The sequence below is a fragment of the Cyprinodon tularosa genome, unplaced genomic scaffold (genome assembly GCF_016077235.1).
Source record: "Cyprinodon tularosa strain WSP-4 unplaced genomic scaffold, ASM1607723v1 ctg339, whole genome shotgun sequence".
Taxonomy (NCBI): Eukaryota; Metazoa; Chordata; class Actinopteri; order Cyprinodontiformes; family Cyprinodontidae; genus Cyprinodon; species Cyprinodon tularosa.
The window spans coordinates 139,605-162,079 of NW_024039051.1; the positions used below are offsets into that span (position 1 = coordinate 139,605).

The 22,475-nt window shown below is 39.6% G+C and overlaps 2 protein-coding genes across 2 annotated transcripts in view; one reads left to right on the plus strand and one right to left on the minus strand.

The window, feature by feature from the left end:
* Positions 1–3,229, plus strand: part of LOC119789452 (cyclin-dependent kinase 17-like) — a 57,398-nt gene extending 54,169 nt beyond the window's left edge. Inside the window, exon 17 of the mRNA XM_038294328.1 lies at positions 2,193–3,229. Within this exon, the coding sequence (XP_038150256.1) occupies positions 2,193–2,230 (38 nt within the window). The 3' untranslated portion in view covers positions 2,231–3,229. The remainder of the gene's footprint in view (positions 1–2,192) is intronic.
* Positions 3,230–6,699: 3,470 nt separating this feature from the next.
* LOC119789453 (ETS domain-containing protein Elk-3-like) lies at positions 6,700–19,565 on the minus strand. Its single transcript, XM_038294329.1, has 5 exons — positions 19,274–19,565; positions 15,137–15,345; positions 12,169–12,930; positions 8,015–8,137; positions 6,700–7,326 (listed from the first exon to the last, which is right to left on the minus strand). Exons 2-5 carry the CDS (start codon positions 15,341–15,343, stop codon positions 7,228–7,230), a joined length of 1,191 nt encoding a protein of 396 aa, XP_038150257.1. The 5' UTR covers positions 15,344–15,345; positions 19,274–19,565; the 3' UTR covers positions 6,700–7,227.
* Between the last annotated feature and the right edge of the window lie 2,910 nt (positions 19,566–22,475).

Genomic DNA, 22,475 nt, shown 5'->3' on the forward strand with positions numbered 1-22,475 from the left:
GCGATCGTCAGGCGATAAGTCCAATTTATATTTTCAATACTTGATTAAAATATCTGTATATTTAAAATTCACTTAAATAGCTTTATTTGATTTTAGGTATTTAATACGATGGTTCCACCTTAACTAGTAAAGATCAACTGACACAGGGTCTTTAAGGCCGGTACAGATTATTTTGTCATGAGTCCAATCGATTGTTTGACTTTTATTTGGTTGGGGGAATCCTTTAAAGTCCATGTTGCTTTTTCTTTCTCCATTTATTTGATAATAAAGATTACAGATGTTACACAAGCCTAAATTTAACCTGAAAAACATTTATCAACAAATAATAGAAATAATTGAGGAAAAGTGAATGAAGGGAGCATCAATGCGTTTGCTTTAGGTGATCTCAAAGCATGCCTGCTGAATGCATTACTCAGTAGACCGAGACCGAGAAAGACCAATGTATCGGTATAAAAAAGACGTATCAGTCCGTAATCGCAGCTGGTTTTACAAATTAGGAGGATGTGTCTGCTAGGGGTGGAACGGTTCACAAAATCCACGGTTCGGTTCGGTTCACGGTTTCGTGGTCACGGTGTTCGGTTCGGTATATGTTGATTTTAAGGAAAATCTATTATGTCTTGTATAGTATAACACGTGTTGCACGACGCTTTTTTTTTTATTAAGTCAAACATTTACATGAAAAAATACTCTCAGAGAGGATAGCAAAGGTGAACATGAACAGATAAAGATCAATTACAATAAAAGAAAAACAAAGAAGTAAAATAACTAACTGGGGATTTATCTCAGCAAACATTTAAACCAAACATAGACAGATCCATAGAAATAATAAAAACAAAATGGCAGATGTTTGGAGAAATCAAGTCTCAGTTTTTTGGCATATTCGTCATTTTTTAGCTTAAGAGAAGAAAAAATAGATTTTAAAGTCAGTCATAAAAGGAGGAAGGTTAAAGGAAGGTTTAGAATTTCTCCATTTAGCACAGTGGATCTGATATTTACCCAACAGAAGGAGGACATTAATAGTATAAGAAACAGGCTGGAGAAGATGGTCCATATAAAAATGACATTTATTGCAAAAGGGGTGTTGCACAATGCTTGCACACTGTTTTATCCACAATTTTCTTTCCGCCATCATCGTAGGTCACTCTAAATGCAAAGTGGTCCCATACAGCAGACCTATAAAGTGCTGCTGGCGCGTCTTCCAACTCCTGTTCTTTCCCACTCGCCATACCCACACAATTCTCCACAACAACTGATTTTTTTTTTTCTGCTACACCCGGCTACACTGCTTCGCTTCTTCTTCTTGTTTACTACTGGTGGTTGGCTTTGGTCGCAGTACCGCCACCTTCTGCTCTGGAGTGTACACGCTTCGCCTATGAGAAAAAAGAGCAGCGCATGAACCGAACGCAACACACGCGAATCGAACTGAGACGGTCGAACCGAACGGTTCGGACGGTTTTCATAAACCGTTCCATCCCTAATGTCTGCATAGCAGGACTCTAGTAATTCCACCGATAGATTGTTTAACCCTGGTTATGATTCTTTTACGGTGGCCCTGAAGTGCAAACTGCAACTACAAATCTAAAAGTGCAACTACATTAAGGAAATCGCAACTACATTAACCTACCAGAAAAGGTAGGTACCATGTAGTTGCGCTTTGCTTTATGTAATTATGTTTTTCTCAATGTAGTTGCGCTTTGCTTTATGTAGTTGCGATTTCCTTAATGTAGTTGCGCTTTGCTTTATGTAGTTGCGATTTCCTTAATGTAGTTGCGCTTTGCTTTATGTAGTTGCGATTTCCTTAATGTAGTTGCGCTTTGCTTTATGTAGTTGCGATTTCCTTAATGTAGTTGCGCTTTGCTTTATGTAGTTGCGATTTCTGTAATGTAGTTGCGCTTTGCTTTATGTAGTTGCGATTTCTGTAATGTAGTTGCGCTTTGCTTTATGTAGTTGCGATTTCCGTAATGTAGTTGTGCTTTTAGATTTATAGTTGCAGTTTGCACTTCAGGGCCACCGTATTCTTTACATTGTTTGACAGTAAACTAAACTCTTAAATGTTGTATTTCTTGTTTATTCTGTTTTTTTGTATTATATCTTATGAGTTTGAAATCAACAGCTGGCTTTGAAAACATCTGTTGTAATTCACGGAAAACTGGGTTTTAATCCTTTTTTTTTTTCCTGTCTCTCTCCTCCAGGCAATGGAAAGAACAGAAGACAAAGCATGCTGTTTTAAAAACTCCAGACTGGACTGTTATTTTATTTTTTTCTGACAAGAACGACCTTCTTGCAGACGGATCAGTTTCTAGAGATGGATGGATATGTTGACGTTTTCAGCCCAGCCCGTTTCTAAAGATACTGGGAAAACGTAGCTGTCCGCCATAGGACTCGCCCTCCATCTTTTCCCCCAGGGTTAGTCTGAAGCTGGCTCCAATGAGAGACGTTTATTTACTGTACATTTATATTTATTGAGAGAAGAAGTTGCTGCTAAATCAAACTACTGTTTGGGTTTCTAACTGGCTCAGTCACTTTAATGAATACATGCCATGTGTATAGATTTTAAACTTTATTTTTTTGAGTTTTGAAGTGGTTTATATTTTGTCTTTTATTAGTTTTTTTTTCCTAATTGGCCACTGTTAACACATTTGCTCCAGCTTTGGAGCGATGTTTCTGTAGCAGCTCAGAGGTCAATGTTCTTTTTTTTTTTTTTTTTTGTAAAAGAAGAGGTGCTGCCCAGATCATCCGTTTGAAGTTTTCTGAGACGAGGTTTGACATAACTGAACGCTTTCGTCCCGACTGGAAGATGCTGCAAGGATGCCGCGGTCTCAAACATGACCAATGAAACGAAAGCAGGGATAAAGGAAACATTAAGAAGGGCATTACTGGAAGAAATCCTAGTGGAAACACCTTCATGTTCTACTTCTTTCTAGGAGTTTCTTTTTTCTCCTTTGCCTCCATCTTTGTGTTGCATGCCTGCTCCGTCGTGTGATGAAGCACACAGCTAGTGATCTGTTACACCAGGGAGCACTAGCTGTAGTCCATCCTCCCCCCTCAGCTGTTCTGGTCTCAGTCACCGTTCATCTACCAGTGTTACAACAGATGTTTTCTATGATAATCTTTAACTTTATTGGTGAATAACTGATAACTGTGTGGGATTTTGTTGCAGATGTCACTCCCATATTTGACTTTTTTTTTTCCAGAGTCAAAGAAATTAAATTCAAAGTTTACGCAAAAATTTTTGGTTTTGTCTTCAATATCAGCTGATGTTTGTTTCTTTAAATATATAAAACCTCCTGAAATTCCTCCATCTTTAGACATCATACAAGAAATTGTGTCATGCATTTGTATTCAGGCTCTAATCTGACATCCCTACATGCAATCAGACAAAATCTTGGTATAAATCCAGCTTTTCTGTGAAAACAAAGGTTTTCTTTTTTGTTTGTTTTTAAAGAAAAGGTCTGGGAGCATAAAAAGAAGAAAAAAAGAACAAGGAGTCATACGCATACAGATAAAGGAGAAAACTGTGGAGAAGATAGAAGAATTAGAAATCGGATTTATAAAGTACGGAAGAGGATTAGGGCCACTGGAGGAAAAAAAAGTTCACTGATTTTAAAATATTTCAATTTAGTATTGGAAAAAAGTCAGAATTCTGACTTTTTTTCTCAGAATTCTGACTTTTTTCTCAGAATTCTGACAGCTAACAAACATGTTAGCATCAAGCCATAGCCATGGCTGTTAGAGACTAGCTCTCTTGTTTTAATCACCTTCTGCTCCTCCATTAATGAGGGGACCCCTCGGGCACAAAAAGTTGCCTAATTCCGTCATTTTCCACCAATGAGTCACTGGCCACCTCAAACAACTCACATCTTTGTCAGTGAAGCAGAGTGCTCCCACTTCTCTTCCATCATGGTGCCCATCTACATTAAGATCCAAAATTCTGAGATTAAAGTCAGAATTCTGAGAGAAAAGTCAGAATTCTGAGATTAAAGTCAGAATTCTGAGAGAAAAGTCAGAATTCTGAGAAAAAAGTCAGAATTCTGAGATTAAAGTCAGAATTCTGAGATTAAAGTCAGAATTCTGAGATTAAAGTCAGAATTCTGAGATTAAAGTCAGAATTCTGAGAGAAAAGTCAGAATTCTGAGAAAAAAGTCAGAATTCTGAGATTAAAGTCAGAATTCTGAGAGAAAAGTCAGAATTCTGAGAAAAAAGTCAGAATTCTGAGATTAAAGTCAGAATTCTGAGAGAAAAGTCAGAATTCTGAGAGAAAAGTCAGAATTCTGAGAAAAAAGTCAGAATTCTGAGATTAAAGTCAGAATTCTGAGAGAAAAGTCAGAATTCTGAGAGAAAAGTCAGAATTCTGAGAGAAAAGTCAGAATTCTGAGAGAAAAGTCAGAATTCTGAGAGAAAAGTCAGAATTCTGAGAGAAAAGTCAGAATTCTGAGATTAAAGTCAGAATTCTGAGAAAAAAGTCAGAATTCTGAGAGAAAAGTCAGAATTCTGAGAGAAAAGTCAGAATTCTGAGAGAAAAGTCAGAATTCTGAGAAAAAAGTCAGAATTCTGAGATTAAAGTCAGAATTCTGAGATTAAAGTCAGAATTCTGAGAGAAAAGTCAGAATTCTGAGATTAAAGTCAGAATTCTGAGATTAAAGTCGGAATTCTGAGATTAAAGTCGGAATTCTGAGAGAAAAAAGTCGGAATTCTGAGAGAAAAAAGTCGGAATTCTGAGAGAAAAAAGTCGGAATTCTGAGGAAAAAAGTCGGAATTCTGAGGAAAAAGTCAGACTTTCTGAACTTTCCTATACTATGCTAAAATAAAATTAAAAATTCAGTTAACTTTTTTTCTTTTCTTTTTTTTCAGTGGCCCTAATCCTCTTCCTTAATAAAGCCTCCCAGTGTTTAGATACTTTTTATCCAAGTGATTTCAGTTTCCTTGGACGGTACCATCCAGTGCTGACATTTGAAATGCAGCAAAGTTTTTACCCCCAGACCTGCACCTTTATCCTGGGTTGCAAATTAAACTTTATAAAGTTCTTTTCATACAATGAATGTAGTATAAAGTGCCTTCAAGAGTTAAAAAATCACCCCATTAACATCCAACATAGAATATACAGAATTCATTATTGAAAAGCGAACATCAAAAACCAATTAAAGTTTGTATTTAAATATATGCTTAATACCAGTCTGCATTTCTCAGGGTTCATCCAAAAAAAGAGATCTGAGGTCAAAAAGCCGGTTTGAGTTGTGAATTTGATGACAGATATGTGGAGAAGGGACCCTGGGTAAAGGAAAGGTCCGCTCATATTCAGAATACAAACTTCTAAAGGTACTTTAAGTATGAAATGATTCCATCCTGTTGAATAAATACATGTTTTTAATTAAGAGTAATTTTCATGTGAATGTGCTTTACTGAAGGCATCCATCTTTGTCTAAGAACACTACTGCCACCTACTGGTTTGTGACGTCACGGTGCGGTATCGGCTGTTGATCAAGTCCCAGTGCTGTATCTGGTGTTTGTCACAACGCGCTATTATCCATGATGGCGACGACCAGCGCACTATGTGAAGCAGAGACTTTACGTAATAATGATGTGTTTTTTTCTCTGGCCAGAAGTTCGATGGCAAATCCTCCCTCTTCAAGTTGACAATCCAACGACGAACCCGTCCATGGAGGATCAGGAATCAGAAAGGTGAAATAACTTTTACCTGATGTATAACAACATCTAACTGCACGTGGGCATTGTCAGTTTCACTATAGCTCTGGTGAATTTCAGTGGTGAAGTCCTCTGGAAATCTTCAATAATTGTTGTTGATTGCAGATGTGTCTAGTAGTTCTCATTGATTTTGCTTTTAAAGCGGGGAGAATGGCGCTAGGCTTACCGCACCGTGACGTCACTGCTGGAAGATGTCAGGAGGGAGGGGTTACTGTATTTTGGTAAAAATGGCCGCTCCCAGATCGCAACCAAAATTACTGTTTTTATTTTTTTTACTGATTAACACTAAATTCATTACATCACGTCACTTTATATTTAATATGGAAAACACTTTGTTTGGTAGAAACTAATAATTCAAACAAATCATCCCAGCTACTATAAAAAAACTATGGCAGCAGATGGGATGCTTTAAAAGTGAGAAACTGTGAAAATACTTTTATAAATTCCCATGTGTGACAAATTAAATTTGCAAAATGCATGGAACCTCACACAGCATGATTTAAAAAAAAAAAAAAGTGGCAGCTGAGGGATCATCTTTAAATTATCAGTGGACTTAGAGAAACTTTTTCATTTCATACACAGAGTGTATACTATATACACACTGCTCTATTTGCACTCCTTGTAAGATGCTAGTTTACTTTTTATATTTTATATCCATATTTTTATCTTAAGTGTATATATTAGTCTATTTTATTGCATGCCTTATACCCACAGTGTTTTAGATATTTTTATAATTTTATTGACCTATTCCATATTATGTGTTTCATGTTGCACGATTGTACCATACAAAATTCCTAGTTTGTGAACTCCTTCACTAACAATGGCAATAAACCTGATTCTGATTCTGATACAAAATAAAATTTCCATGCATACAGCATCGAAATTAGTAGGTAGCATTAGAAAAGTTGGTCAGAGTTGGAAGTTGGAAAGACAACTTTAGAATAAATGCTTTTTGCATGGCCCCGTTTAAAAAAAACAACAACAAAAAACTTCACGTTTCATCTATTTGAAATTACTTTTTTTTATTTTTTAACAATACAAAACATATACAGAATGCATAACTGTATGCCAAGTCCAGTATAAAAAAGTAAATAACTGTTACAAAAAAGGTTTTATTGATTAGAAATCTCGTCTTCATTAAAATGATTTAGTAATAAAGCAAATAAGGGGGACGATAAGGCACAGCTGGTACTATCCGGAAAGCATAGTGCATACATTACATCACCACATTAGTGAAACCAGCAGTTTCACGCTGTAAAGAGAAAAACCAATATTTGTACAGGATTAAAACAAAAAAACAGCTAATTTCTGCAGAGCGAGAGCCTGTCCGTGTATAAAACGACATCGCGCTGTATGGCTTTTACCAAGTGCTTTCAACAAGTAGAATCTGGAGCAGCTTAAGTGCAAAAAGGAGTAAGGTCACGTCTTTTTATTCTTTCAAGCAGAATTTGAACTCGGGCCACAGACGACGATGATAGAGAACCTTTTAAGCTATGAATTTTGGAGGTTTCTGCAGACCCTGGATCAGGATTTGTAGGTGGCGGGGGACAGGAGTAGGGAGGAGGGTGTTCCTTCCAGGTTTGGGAGGGGGACAGGCATGTGTCCGTTGATTAGGCTGGGGAACTGTGGAGGGAAGAGAGAGGGGCTGAGAGTTAGCGGGTGGCTGCTTTCCGGTAAGGAACTGTAGCATTGTCACTGCTCTGCTTTCCTGTTTTCTTTTTTCTTTTATTTGTTCCGCTTTAATTTTTAATTCATTGTGTCTCTTCCTTCCTTCTCGTCTATATAACCTTAAACTCCACCCCAGAACGAAGCCTCTGTTTTATTTGTGCCAAACGGTATCCTATGTGTTGCCTTACTGTGTGAGTGCCTGCAGAGGTAGTGTCTTCGCTGTGTGTGTTTAATAAATGAGGAGCAGCTCTCAAACCAGTCCACCCTGTTCAGCCAGGCTCCCCTGGGCTCAAACAGGAAGTATTCACAGGATTTCCTCTCCCTCTGAAACAGGACACCTCTGCAGGACCAGCTTACAAAGTCTGAACTTGTTTCTTCACCGTTGGTTTCTGCTCCTTTGCAAATAACAAAACAAAACAAAAAAAATCCCACCATGCTGGAGATGATTTTAATAAGCTCCCTTTAAGGGGAAGACCTTCGAACCAAACCATTTGGAAGAGTGAGCGTTTTGCAGAAGCATGTGTTCTAGTATGCCACTTCCTCCTCTGCTTTTTGAGAACTTATAGCTAAACAATAACCTTCTGTGAACACCTCCTGTTCTTTTTTGGGAGCCTCGTCCTGCGCTATCTGTGGTGCATCTCACCTGGAAGAGGGAGCCGTGGCCCTGCAGCCGGGCGGGGCTGAGAGGGGCGACGGGGCTCAGGCTGCTCCAGAAGTGGATCCCTGACAGCAGCGGACTGTGAGCCAGCAGCAAACCGGATGGAGTCTGTGAAACGACAGATCGAAAGCAAATATTAGAGGAAAAACCAGTAAATAAAACCTGACTGGGGTTGGAAAACGTTGCTCTGAGGGGTTCTGATAATGTGAAACATGCAGAAACGGTAAATGGATGCGCTTTGGCATTTGGAAAAACAAACCCAGGGAGCAGGAAGGAAGTCTGTGGTTTCTCCTGAATATAGGGGGTGGGATGGGGGGGGGATGCTTAAGAGAGAAAACATATGAAATCAATTTCTACATCTATTGCCCCTCCCCCACACACTTTCTCCTGTGTCACCTCAGCGACGCGAGTCGGAGCTGCTGCTCCCATTATTAATGGAATTATTGGAGCATATGGCATCACTTAGGGACACCCCCCACCCCCCCTTTACAGCCTGGACTTGCTGAAGAATCCAGCAAACTGCTTGTTTTCCCTCGGATTTTCAGCAGCCATAAACAGCCGACGTGGGAAGAGCTATTAATACCTTTAATGTGCAGCAGAACCATCCTCTGATGTGGACGATCTGTTAAAAACGGCTCCGAGGTAAACATGCTAGTTAAAATGGACGCTCAAATATTAGCTGAAGCTTGAGGGAGTCTGGGGGGGGGGGGGGGGGGGGGGTAATCTCAAAAAAGTTCCAACTTAAACTAAATAAACGGCAAAGATGAAGATCAGCAAGTAATTGATCTGCTAATGTGGTTCAATCAATCTGTCAGCTGAGTGACACTTTAGGTGAACATATGACTAATATTTGATGCATAAACAGACCTGCAGCTGAAAAGGTACTTTACTTTTTTTTCTTTAAGACGTTTCTTTGTAAAAATGAAAAAAAAAAGGGAGAAATATTCCTTAAATGAAAGGTTTTATAAACCTCCTCTTTGGAAAAACATTGGACTCAGCCAGGATCTCTGTAAACTTGGTCAGTTTATTATTCATTATCGTCACCCCTTTTTAATAAAGAAATAAATAATAAATGCATTAATTTAATAAAAGAAACAAATCTTAATATTTTGTGGAATTATATATATATATGCACCTAATAAGTTATATTTAACCTACCAGGTAAATATTTGATTTAACTTACAAAATAGTTGAATATCTTTTTCATTTTTTAAGCAGAGTTAGTATAATACTTGTGAAAAAAAAAGTTTGGGATGATGGAGACATTGAAGATGTTCTCGGGGATCGGAACCCGTTTTTGTAACCGATTCATGCATACATCCCCTCACACCCCCACCATGGTCCTGTTCGCTGTTGAAACTCAAACCAAGACTGCATCACACTTGGAAATCATCATATCTCCATTACCAACCTGGCAGATTTTTTTTCATAATCCCTTGAAATAGAACACGACAGTTTTTCTAATGCATTTTCCACCATATTTATTTATTTTGCACAGCACTGAACCTTTCCATACCAATGCCTTTTGAAGCATAAACTGGTTTTCATTTTCTCCTACACCGTCTACATTCTGATCATTGCTGGAACTCAGAGGTTGACGTTAAGGATTTTTTACCACTTGACTTTCACATTTCATTTGCCCAGAAAAATTTTTTACTTGCCCAGTATAATGTTTGATAAATATAGTTCCTAATATTCATTTTTGTATATATATCAATGAAACATGTTTTTTGTAATTCGGTATTTTTTAAGTTTCCAGGTTCCTGGTGTGTATAAGCATGCGTCAGATAATGAACTCAAGCCTACATTACCGTGTTAACATGCTATTCAATCCTTCCTGAACATTCTTTTCAAACAAAACTTTGCTTTAAACTGTATTGTAATGTTAAAAATCAAATATAAAAAATTTGACAGGTTAAAAACTTAAGATAAATCACAAGATAGAAATCAATGTCACAAATGAATAACTTTTATTTTAGAGTCACGGTATGTTTATACAAAATAATACTTATATATAATATGACTTTTCTAGAGAATCATTATACATAGTTATTTTATACAGGGTTTCCACAGTCTGACATAATTTCAGAATTCCCTGACTTTTAACTGACTTGGGATTAATTTTCCCTGACAAAATAAATGCAGCCATTTGTTGTTTTGGTAACTACATCAAAATTACCGCTAGGTGGACAAAAATCACGCCATCTGGTGGAAAAATCACCCTGCGAGAATGTGTAAAAAACAACAAAAATGGCGCCGGCAACTCTTCTGGGTCGTTTTCAGCGAATGTCGGTGATTTTAAAGTAATTTTGAGTGATAAATAATTTTTTTTTGCAATTTTTTTTTTAATTTGTACTCTCCCAACAATAAAAACGACTTGTCCCGGGCGATGGTTAACATCGAGCCCTGGAACTGTTCATTTCACTGCTGTAAGCGACTCATTCGCTGTTCAAAAAGCTGTATGCATCAAAAGGTTACAAGGTGACAATAAAGTTTGTCTAAGTCTAAAAGCTAAGAACTTCCATCCTATCCGATATATAAACTGAGCAGGGGTGGAAAGTAATTAATTACATTTACTCACGTTACTGTACTTTTTAGTACTTTTTATGAGTAATTTGTAATTTTCTGAGTAGTTTTTGAAATATGTAATTTTTACTTTTACTGGAGTAAATTTTAACCTAAATAGTTTTAATTTGCTACATTTAAAACCCCCTCACGTTACTGAGTAAAAACAATAAAAAATACTGATGGTGAAAAAATGAAATGTGGCCCTGCCTTGCATTTATCCTTTGTATTGTCTCATAATCCAGTGCTGCGCTTCGGAAGATGGCAGTTGCTAATCACAACTTAGGGAGTATGGATGAGGAAAGGCCTGAAGAGGAAACATATTCTGGAGATGAAAGCCAGAAAAACCCTCGGCCATATTTGGAAGGATTATTTGTTTTCAAATGCACAAAAGGGAACAATGTGATAATGCAGTGCAACATGTGCCTGCCCAGCAAAACAGAGCTTTCTGCTTTTAAAACATCAACATCCAATTTACGAAAAAATGTGGCGGTAAGTTAGTTATCATGGTGTTGTCTGTTGGACAGTAGGATAGAAAATTGTTTGCACTTTATGGTTCCGGTTGTGAGTGTCCTTGTGCTGTGAGGAAGTATGTTCTTTAGCCCAGCTGATCTTTTGCAAGTGTGGATGTCCACTGAAATACGCCTTGAAATCGATTAAAACACCTTGTGCTCAATTCCATTCATGACTCATCCTTTTTTGCCTTAAGTAACTCAAAGTAACTAAGTAACTTTTACTCAAATTACATTAACTTTTACTCAAATTACAATTAAATGAAGCAATTTTGTACTTTTACTTGAGTAAATTTTGAGATGGGTAATTTTACTTTTACTCTGAGTAGAATTTAGGCAAAGTAAAAATACTTTTACTCAATTACAATATTTAGTTCTCTTTCCACCTCTGAAACTGAGTAATGTTTACTGCGGTTGAGGAATTATGCTTTGATGATAAACTATTTAAAAAATCCCATCCAACTCCTTACTTTTAAGTTTAATTGGAATCTGCTGCATTTTATCTTTTCATTCCAGGTTCATAGAAAAGGGAAATGGGTCAAAATTGGAAATGGCAGTTCAGACTTCAAAGATAAACCGGAAATGGATATGTAGCCTGGAAAGGGTTAATCGGGGCATTGGTTTCGTTTGATTGGGACTGATTTTGGTTGGCAGAAAGGGACAGAATCCAGTTTGACTTCAGGAACAGAGAGAAGGGCGTGGAAAACATGTCGAGACAAGATGGAGGTGAAGGTAGTTCTTAGAGAAATCACAGCATGTCACCTCACACACGCACGCATCAGCACACAATCAACGGCATCCTTTGGTTGGATCCACGCAGGAAATGGGTCTTCTAGTCTGGAATCGCTCCAAAGCACAAATAAGATGCTGACTTTGATTTTTTTTTTTTACCACTTGTGTCTGGAAAGCACCTTAAAAATCTGATAGATCAGAGTCTGTATTTTCAAACCCTGTGACTCACGCCTAGAAACAAGGAAACAAATCTCACTTTTCTCACGCCATAAACTTCCTGATGGGAATGTGTTCTAATGCAGATGTTTGTGACGGAGATAAGCGCCTCACCTGTGTGGTGAAGAAGGCTGGGGTGAGGGAGCCAGAGGGGAGCGCCGGGCTGTTGAGGGCGATGGAGCCGATGTCGCTCCCCGCCAGCAGCAGGGACGGGCTGGAGATCTCCAGAGCTTTAGGCTTTTTGCTTTTGGGTGGGAGTCCATCTCCTTGGTCAGTGGAGACGCTCCTTCCCCTGCTGCAGCTCCTCTTTTCAGGAAGCTGCAGGGCTCGTTCCCTGTGTCCCGAGGAGAGATTGAGCGGCTGAGCGTTCTGATCCGAGTCCTCCTCTTCCTCTTCCTCATCAGAGGGGCTCCAGCTTCGCCCCGGCTGGGTGTGCGGCGGGGAGGACGGGGAGTGGGAATGGGAGGGGAGTCTGGACGCCCTGGGGGAGATGTAGCATTCCATTTTGACGGAAGGAGGGGAGCTCCTGCCGCCGGCGTTGGTGCCAAAGCGGATGACTGAGCGCGGCTCCTCCTGACGCTCACGCAGGCTGTTCTGCAAGGAGCTGATGTGGAAGGACGAGTAGAGGCCAGAGTGGAGGTAATCCCGTTGGCACTGCTGCACCCGTAACCCCGCCAGGGTCCTCCTCTGGGCCTCCTCCTCGGTATCCTCCTCTTCCTCCAGTTCCGCTTCCAGCTCAGGGGCCTCGTCCTCCTGGAGGGGGAACCTCCCGGAGGCTAAACCCATCTCCACCGCCTGCGGGTCCATCTTCAGGATCTCAGGGAAGGACACAAACTTATAGACAAACTTCTGGCCAATCACCTTTTTGATGATGTTCTGCAACATAAAAATTAAAGTCATTGTTTTGCATTAGAAATGTTGAGAAGCTCTAGATAACATTTATGGACAAAAGGATTCAATTTATGTAATGTTTTTGCTAGATGTTAGGCTCCTGTGAATATTATTTTTGTAATTGTTATTTTGCTAAGACTAACAATTAGGGGCCGGGATGTTAAGAATTAGATCAATTTATTTTTTGGAAAATTATTAATGTTAAAGATCTAAGGTTGTCTGAATGGTAGAGCTATTGTTTATTTATTTATGTATTGGTTTGGCTTTGACTCTCCTCCTTGTCAGTCCGCCTCCTGCTGAGATTAACAAGTAGAAGCAGCTGATGAGGTGGATCTGATTGTTTGTTTTCAAACACATCACTTAACTTTATATTTGATTTTTTTGTAAGTCAACTCTGAGAATATTTCTGTTATTTTTTTACACCCCTTTTTTAGACAAGAAAATTCTCCAAGGTGCTTTTTGTTTTGTGAGTCGAAAAACCTCCTCCTAAGACTACTCTGGCAATTTTTGATTTTTTTGGGAAACTATTTTGATGCAAGATTAGCCGTAACAGTCATTGAAGACAAAAAGGTAGGAGCTGCAGGAGTTTATGGGTTTAGTAAGGTGGCCCTGAAGTGCAAACTGCAACTACAAATCTAAAGGCGCAACTTCATTAAAAAATTGCAACTACATAAAACAAAGCGCAACTACATTAAGAAAAACAAAACTACATAAAGCAAAGCGCAACTACATTAAGAAAATCGCAACTACATAAAGCAAAGCGCAACTACATATAGCAAAGCGCAGCTACATAAAGCAAAGCGCAACTACATTAAAAAAACAAAACTACATAAAGCAAAGCGCAACTACATTAAGGAAAACAAAACTACATAAAGCAAAGCGCAACTACATTAAGGAAATCGCAACTACATAAAGCAAAGCGCAACCGCATTAAGAAAAACAAAACTATATAAAGCAAAGGGCAACTACATTAAGGAAATCGCAACTACATAAAGCAATGCGCAATTACATTAAGGAAATCACAACTACATTAAGCAAAGCGCAACTACATTAAGAAAAACAAAAATACATTAAGCAAAACAAAACTACATAAAGCAAAGCGCAACTACATTAAGGAAATCGCAACTACATTAAGGAAAACAAAACTACATAAAGCAAAGCGCAACTACATTAAGGAAATCGCAACTACATCAAGCAAAGCGCAACTACATTAAGGAAAACAAAACTACATAAAGCAAAGCGCAACTACATTAAGGAAATCACAACTACATTAAGGAAAACAAAACTACATAAAGCAAAGCGCAACCACATTAAGGAAATCGCAACTACATAAAGCAATGCGCAACTACATTAAGGAAATCGCAACTAGATACAGCAAAGCGCAACTACATTAAGGAAAACATAATTACATTAACCTACCGGAAAAGGTAGGTACCAGTGGGAAACATGAGAAATCGCTGATTGGACGACGACGCCGTTTGACCCTTGAACCGGAAGTCATTCTGCCTGCTGCGGCTTTTGAAAACATGGATATTGTCGGCGCCCCAAACATAGCTGCCGTTATCCAGGAATATTTTGAATCAGGACATACGTACGAGGTGATCCTGGATATGCTCAAGACTAATCACGAAATTTCAGTTAGTTTGCGTACACTGAAGACACACTTAAAAGAAGCTGGACTGTTCAGACGATGCAACTTCCGGTTCAAGGGTCAAACGGCACCGTCGTCCAATCAGCGATGTCTCATGTTTCCCACTGGTACCTACCTTTTTCGGAAGGTTAATGTAATTGTGTTTTCCTTAATGTAGTTGCGCTTTGCTTTATGTAGTTTTGTTTTTCTTAATGTAGTTTCGCTTTGCTTTATATAGTTGCGATTTCCTTAATGTAGTTGCGCTTTGCTTTATGTAGTTGCGATTTCCTTAATGTAGTTGCGCTTTGCTTTATGTAGTTTTGTTTTTCTTAATGTAGTTGCGCTTTGCTTTATGTAGTTGCGATTTCCTTAATGTAGTTGTGCTTTTAGATTTGTAGTTGCAGTTTGCACTTCAGGGCCACCGTAGTTTAGAGAGGAGAATAAATTGTATTTTTTAAGAAACCATTATTTTTATCTTTTAGCTAAAACCCGCTGCAGGGTGGCGGGGAGTCAGACTGCTGCAGAGGAAGAGGTAAGCAGCTCATGATTTGCTGAATTAACCTTGTCATAGTAGTAGCGCAGGGCTCTGCTCAGCTTGTCGTAATTCATGTTGGTCTTGTTTTTGCGCAGCCCCCACAGCTTGGCCACCTCCTCCGACTTGAGGAGCTTGAACTCGCCGTCCGTGGACGTCCAGCAGATCAGGTGCTTGTGACTCTGGTCCAGCAGCAGCTGCAGCAGGAACTGCCACAGAGTGATGGCGCTGTCCATACCTGCAACGAGCAGAAGGCGTCGGTTCACTTTTCTGATGCCGATGCGTTTCTTGCCAACATGTTGAACTGCAAGCAGGCTGCAGTCGGGGGGGGGGGGGGGGGGGGGGGGGGGGGTTATGAATAGAACAGTGTGTGTAAAAGAATATGGTGTAATGTAGCAGCAGCAGCAGGAGAGAGAAAGAGAGAGAAAAAAAATACGAGGAGGAACAACAGCTCAAGCCAGAAATATGCTGCGGTTCAACCTGGCCCTCTCTCCACAGGAAGCATGACGGCCCAGGGTGGGTTATTCCTTTAATAGAGGAATGCGCTGCCTTCAAGCTCCCGTCTGCCGACTACCAGCTTTCTGTCCCCAACGACTTGACCGCCGAAAAATCCAAAATCCTTTCTGCTCTAATTCTCACAGATAGTGACGCCAATGTGCGGCTCAATTTACCAGGTGTTTTTGTTTATTTATTTCTAGATAAGTTAAAGAGAATCGATTGGAAAACGCAGCTGGTTTGTGTTACAGTCAGAAGAGTTTGGAGCTCAGTAACTCATTGTTTCATTAATAACAGATTAAGACTGAAACATTTCATGAAAAGGAGGCATTTAAATTGTCACGTGATTCAAACTGTATCTTCAATCTGTGACTTTTGTTCTCAAATTAATGCATAATAGAAAATAAATGCTGCTTGGTGAGAAGTATGCATATGTCTAGTGATTGAAACTTTAACTAGGCCGTTCTAACACAGAGATACGATTGATCCATTGCAGCTTTGGCCTATTATCTTGGATGTTTTGCCCTGTTTTCTCTAGTGTTGAGCTAATGCCATTTTTTCGCCCTGATACCAATAACCGATACCTGGCTGTGCAGTATTGACCGATATCGATACCATCTGTTTGAAATTGATGTGTGTATATGAAGAACTGCATACTACCTGGATGTAAAATATTGCCATCATGGCTTTGTCAAGCTGCTGCCTACCTTTGTGAAGCAGAAAAAAGACTAATACAAAGAGAATCCAACTTTTTATTGCCTACCTGGAATGGGTGACAATAGTTCAATAAACGTTTGCATCTCAAAATGGTATCTTTGCCCTATTTGTTGGTACTCGCCAATACCGATGCTACCATTTTAGTGCTGGATCGCAGCCCTGCCAGATACTGGTGTCCGTATCGGTGTAACACTAGTTTTCTCTCACCACCTTCCTTGTCCCTATTCCCACAGCATGCTTCTTCCACCATCGTTTATCATTGTTAGGAAAATTCCAAAAAAGTAAAAAAAAAAAACACAATCCGCTGGACTTTTTTCCCCAACTTTGAAGACGTTTCGCTTCCCAGCCAGGAAGCTTTTTTTAATTCAAAATGTCAGAATTAACGTTCCAATATTTATAGAGTGGCCCAAACGAAGTCTTGGTTTAGAAACATCTAAATTGAACCGGAAGAACGAGTCCACCCATCAGTAATCGGGAGTCATTGAGATCTTTGTTAGCCTGCAATACCCGATACTGGCCTATGCTTCTGAAAAGTGGGGGTCGTTAGGGGCATTGTTGGCCTGGCTGACCTGGTCAAAGACCTAAACAACTCCCCATTTCTAAGGACACAAACTTATAGACAAACTTCTGGCCAATCACCTTTTTGATGATGTTCTGCAACATAAAAATTAAAGTCATTGTTTTGCATTAGAAATGTTGAGAAACATTTATGGACAAAAGGATTAAATTTATGTAATGTTTTTGCTAGATGTTAGGCTCCTGTGAATAGTATTTTTGTAATTGTTATTTTGCTATGGCTAACGATTAGGGGCCGGGATGTTAAGAATTAGATTAATTTATTTTTTGGAAAATTATTAATTTCTAAGGGGCGGACATGTTCTTCCGGTTCAATTTGCATGTCTTTTAAGCCAAAACAAGGCTTTGTTTGGGCCACTTTATAAAACCTAAAATTTAACAGTATTTCTGACATTTTGAATTGAAAAAGCTTCCTGGATGGGAAGCGAAATGCCTTCAAACTTGGAAACAAAGTCCAGTGGATTGTTTTTTTATTACTTTTTTGGAATGACTATGACCTGAATGACTGGTGAATCTTGACCAGCATGTTAGGATAATGTTCAATAAAAGAGAAGCAAAACTCTGAATTAGAAGTACAGGCTACACTTTGTTAGATTTTGACCATTTCTTCACTATATGGCTGTTCTTTATGGATTTTTCTTCATTAAACATATTTTTGTATCATTTTTCAATAAAATACAATAAGTTTGGTGGTTATGAGGACAAGACAATGTGATAGGAAGCCACTGGTTACACTGAATGTTAGAAAATATGTCAGCTTTTAACCTAAGAGGCAAAAAGTAAAATAATTTAACAAAAAAAAAGAAAAAAGGGAGAAGCTTTTTGAGCATCCAAAGAGGGCTGGGACCGATTTCCGACCCAAACTATCCCCTAGAGTCTCCTGTTCACCATGCGAAACTACAAACCTGTCAAAGTCAGGACTTCCTCCTATTCTAGTTCCAAGGACAAATGGTGAGGTGAGGGGATCCCACAGCAGGGGTGCATTTCCCCGCTTCAGCTACGCTTCCCACTACAATCCCAGGTTAAAAGATCACATCATTGTACGCTCTTCTCAGGTCCACCCAACGACCCGCTCTGAACTTCACTTTTGACAAAGACTGAAGCAACGTTTGCAAACTGGATGGAAATCATAAATAGTGGAATTAGCTTTGCCCTTTCTTTTCCTGCTTGTCTGTGACACCATCCTGGGGAGAAATATCAGCTGTGCTGCTGCCATTAACACCTTTTATAGACGTCTGAGATCGGCCTGTTTTTCAGTGTAGTCCTGTTTCTCTGACTTTGACTAACTGGATGTGCTCTCTTCATCCTCTGACTTGGGAGCTGGCTCGGAGCTCGTCTGCCTGGCTGTGTGTTTCCTTTTACAGTTTCTTTTTGTATCTCTGCTTCTGTCTCCTTGAACCCCAGTCGGCCTCAGCAGATGGCCGCTCACACTGAGCCTGGTTCTGCTGGAGGTTTCTTCCTGTTTAAAGGGAGCTGTTCCTCTCCACTGTCGCTACAAGCATGTTTAGTGTGAAGGATTGCCTTCGAGTCAATAAGTCGATGCAATCAACTGGTTTTCCTTAGATAGAAAACCTTGAATCAATTTGATTGTATGATCTGATGAACTGTAAAGTGCCTTGAGATGACGCGTGTCGTAAATTGGCGCTATAGAAATAAACTGAATTGAATTGAAACCCAAAAACTGATGAAACATCTTTCGCCGGTTGGTCAGGAGATGCAGCATGTATAGGAATTGGGAACTTGAACATTAACACTTCCTGTTGCACAAACTCCAAACTGACACAGTGACCTGTGAGAAAACAGCTTGTTACTAAAAGCCTTTGAGATTTGCAAGGTGCAAACAGGATCCTGCTCTTTTCAGGAACATCACTGCCGAGTTTTTGGGGAGGAGGTGAGGATGAGGAGTCCTGCTGCTGATGCTCGGATGATGAAGGTCTCAGATTGAGCACAAAGCCACGCAGTGTTGGCTGAAGTGAACATCCTAATGAGATTAGATGCTGTATGCAGACATTACTCAGCTCTGAGCAGATCTGCTGTCTTCCTGTTGGCTGGAAAAGCCAACATGAAGCCGTTTGCTGATCTGCTCCACATCGCAGAGGTTTATCCATTGCTCTGTCCCTCTCACTCATTTTCAAGATGTTCCCCGGACCGGAAGAAAGCACCGCGTCGTGTCCGACTTTAATTTCTTTTACTTTTCTAACTGAAAGCAACTATTTCTTAGAAGTTCAGCATAAAGCAGAAGTCTAGTCTGAATCCAGAAGCTCCGCTGCTACTTCTCTGTCTGCATCTATAAACACCGCCTATTAGCAAACAAAGTCCGCTTTGTGTTCAATAAATCAATAAATAAAGAATAAAGCGTCAGTTTTTGTTGAGTTTACCTGCGATCTCCGGCTGGGTTTCTTCTCTCCGCGGAACTTTACGTCGATGCCTGTGTAATCCCTTGTTTTTCCATGCTGACTCCTGGTCTGCACAGTTGTGTTGGGCTGAAATCGGATCCTGGGCTTTTTCTTTTTCTGAGCAGGAAGTTGGAGCAGCAGACGCAGAGCCGGCTGACTTCCTCTCCCCTACGATTCCCCAGGCAGTTAGCCGTCTGTGTAAACACACTTTTCCTACCCCTCCTCGGCGGCCAGCAGTGGGCCTACTCTCTGTCTGAACACACGCTGGCGGAAACTCCTACAGTCCGTGAACTGACATCACCCGTTAACGCTGTGATGCTTTCAGGGACGGCTAAAAAAAAGGGGCCAACTGGCCCATATTAAGAAGCACAGTAAGGTGTAAGATTTAATTCAGGGTTGATTTACATATTTAAAAAAAAACATTAGACGCATACAATAAATGGCATAAATAAATAAAAAATGTCAGGAAGGTGGAAGACAGTTCCTGCCCAAGAAGTGTCCCTGATTTCATTTTCATGAAGGTGGCAACTGGGATTTCTTTCCATCCATCCATTCATCCATCCCTAAAAACCCATCCGTCCGTCCGTCCATCCATCCTACCTAAAAACCCATCCATCCATCCATCCTACCTACCTAAAAACCAACCCATCCATCCAACCATCCTACCTAAAAACCCATCTATCCGTCCGTCCATCTGTCCATCCATCCATCCTACCTAAAAACCCGTCTGTCCATCCATCCATCCTACCTAAAAACCCGTCCGTCCGTCTGTCCATCCATCCATCCTACCTAAAAACCCGTCCGTCCGTCTGTCCATCCATCCGTCCGTCCATCTGTCCATCCATCCATCCATCCATCCTACCTAAAAACCCATCCATCCAATCCCTCCACCCACCCAACCACCCATCCAACTACCGACCCACCTACCTCCAGCTACTCTAGAGGGACCCCAAGGTGCTACCAGGCCAGCTCAGAGGCTTATACTCCCTCCAGTGTGTCCTGGGCGTTCCATGAGGCCTCCTCCCAGTAGGACATGCCTGGTTACCTCCTGTGGGAGGCGACCAGGAGGCATCCAGAATAGATGCCCGAGCCACCTCAGCTGGCTCCTTTCCACATGGAGGAGCAACGACTCTACTCCACTATACTCTGGAAGTTATTATTATTATATATATATATTTTTTTTTATATATTATATATATATCATTTGTTAATGTTAGATTATTAATTAATGTCAGAGTAAATATATATAATATTTACTCTGACATTAATTCAAACAAATAAAAATAAAAAACGTTAGAAAGAGGCATTTCTACTCTGGACGACATAACATGGGGGGCCACCATAATATCTTAAGTAAAAAGATTTATGCTGGAGAAGATGTGAGTCTTGACTTAAAGCAGTCAGAGTAGGAAAGGCCTTTTCAGGTTAAAATAGTCTAAAATAGTCAGTGCATGAGAGAAGGGGCGGAGCTAGAGGAGGTCGGGGGACCATGACCATGGCCCCCATTGGCCACCCCTACCAGGTGATTTGTTGTTCCCATATGGCTCATCTAAACCAGAAAGCACAAGGAGTGATACCATCACTACTGAATGTTCTTCTTTGACATTTTTTTTAACAAAAAAAACAATTATTCAACCCATTTAATTTATTTATTGTGTAGAACCATAAATTGATGTATAAATATGCACCTACGGTAGCTTTATTAACACGGTCCTCATGAAAATTTAATCTGTCCTCAGTGATTTATTTGGAAAATGGAGATGCGTGCGTTCATTTTTCTGACTGATCATGTGATCAGTATAGTTTGACCCTGAACTAGTTACAGTGGCTATTAGCCTTTAGCCGCCCCTCAGTGAACATTTCTCCCTGGCTGGCCACCCCATGAAACTTTCCTGGATCCACCAATGTTTAACAGACCTTTGCAGACATTTTAATGGAGCCCAAGGACTTTATTTGACAGTCTAGGCTGGAAATTTTTTGTAAGGAGAAGGAGAAATAAAATGCAGCAAAAGGGTCTAAATAACTGGATTCAATATGGATCAATCACCCTTTAACAGTGACACTGTGATAGTTGGAGCTATTCTATTTTATTTCACCTTGTTTATTCTTTCTATTATATTTATTAGACTCTTCAGAAGGTATTCCTTTGCAGGAGCTGAATGTTTTTCATGTGTATAACTCAAGGTAACTGCCTGCATGACGAAATGTATGCATATCACTGTATCAAGCTGTAATTTACTCCCCTTAGATTCCTTTAGAGTTACATTGTAATCTGTTATAACTAATGATAATAATAATTAAACTTTATTGATGTCACATTTATCATTTAACCCATTCCCTTGAGGAGCTGTGGGCTGCCATTGTGCGGCGCCCGGAGAGGAGTCGGGGTTAAGGGTCTAGGGACTCCCTTTTTCCAATAAAGACAGCAGAAGTGCTTCAGAGAGCGGTAGGAGACTGTAATGTAGGACATCTCTGCCAGGTCTCTCCCCACAGGTAAAAAGAATCTAACGTCTGTTTTCCTTCCTCCACAGGTTATTTGAGAAGTGTTTGGGTGTTTAAACCTAACAGTGACTCAACCCTTGGTACACTGATGCTGGTTTTTCATTATCTCCCCTCTAGTGGTCAGAGTTGTGCCTAAATTAGCAAAATAAATGCTCATATTAAAGATTGTTCTTTGTTTTGCACTCTCTATTTAAAAGCAATCCAAAAACCTTTTTACACAAAAATAATTAATTAATTGTGAATTAATCTAAGCAAAACAAACAACAACAACAAAAAGACTGGAGTGTCATATAAATAACCAAACAATGCATTTGATTAATTATAAAATACATATACGAAGAAGTTGTATATTTATTGAGTCTTATTACAGAGTAGCAGGAAACACCACACTCTCTTTCTATCCTTCCATACCAGTTTCTGGAAATAAGTCAAATTATCTATTAATTGTTTATTATATATAATTAATTATTAATCATTACCTACCATTTATCAAACCGTATTATGCATTTTTTATGCTTACTTCAGGAAATTTCTACTAAGTATATCATAAAAGGTAAACTCAAATCATTGCTTACAAAAATACATATTTTTTTAAATGGTTTTTGTGTAAAGCTGCAGCTGCCTCCAGTCTCTTTTCTTTTATTTGGTTTGTTTTTGTTGCAAGCTTGTTTAAAATCTACAC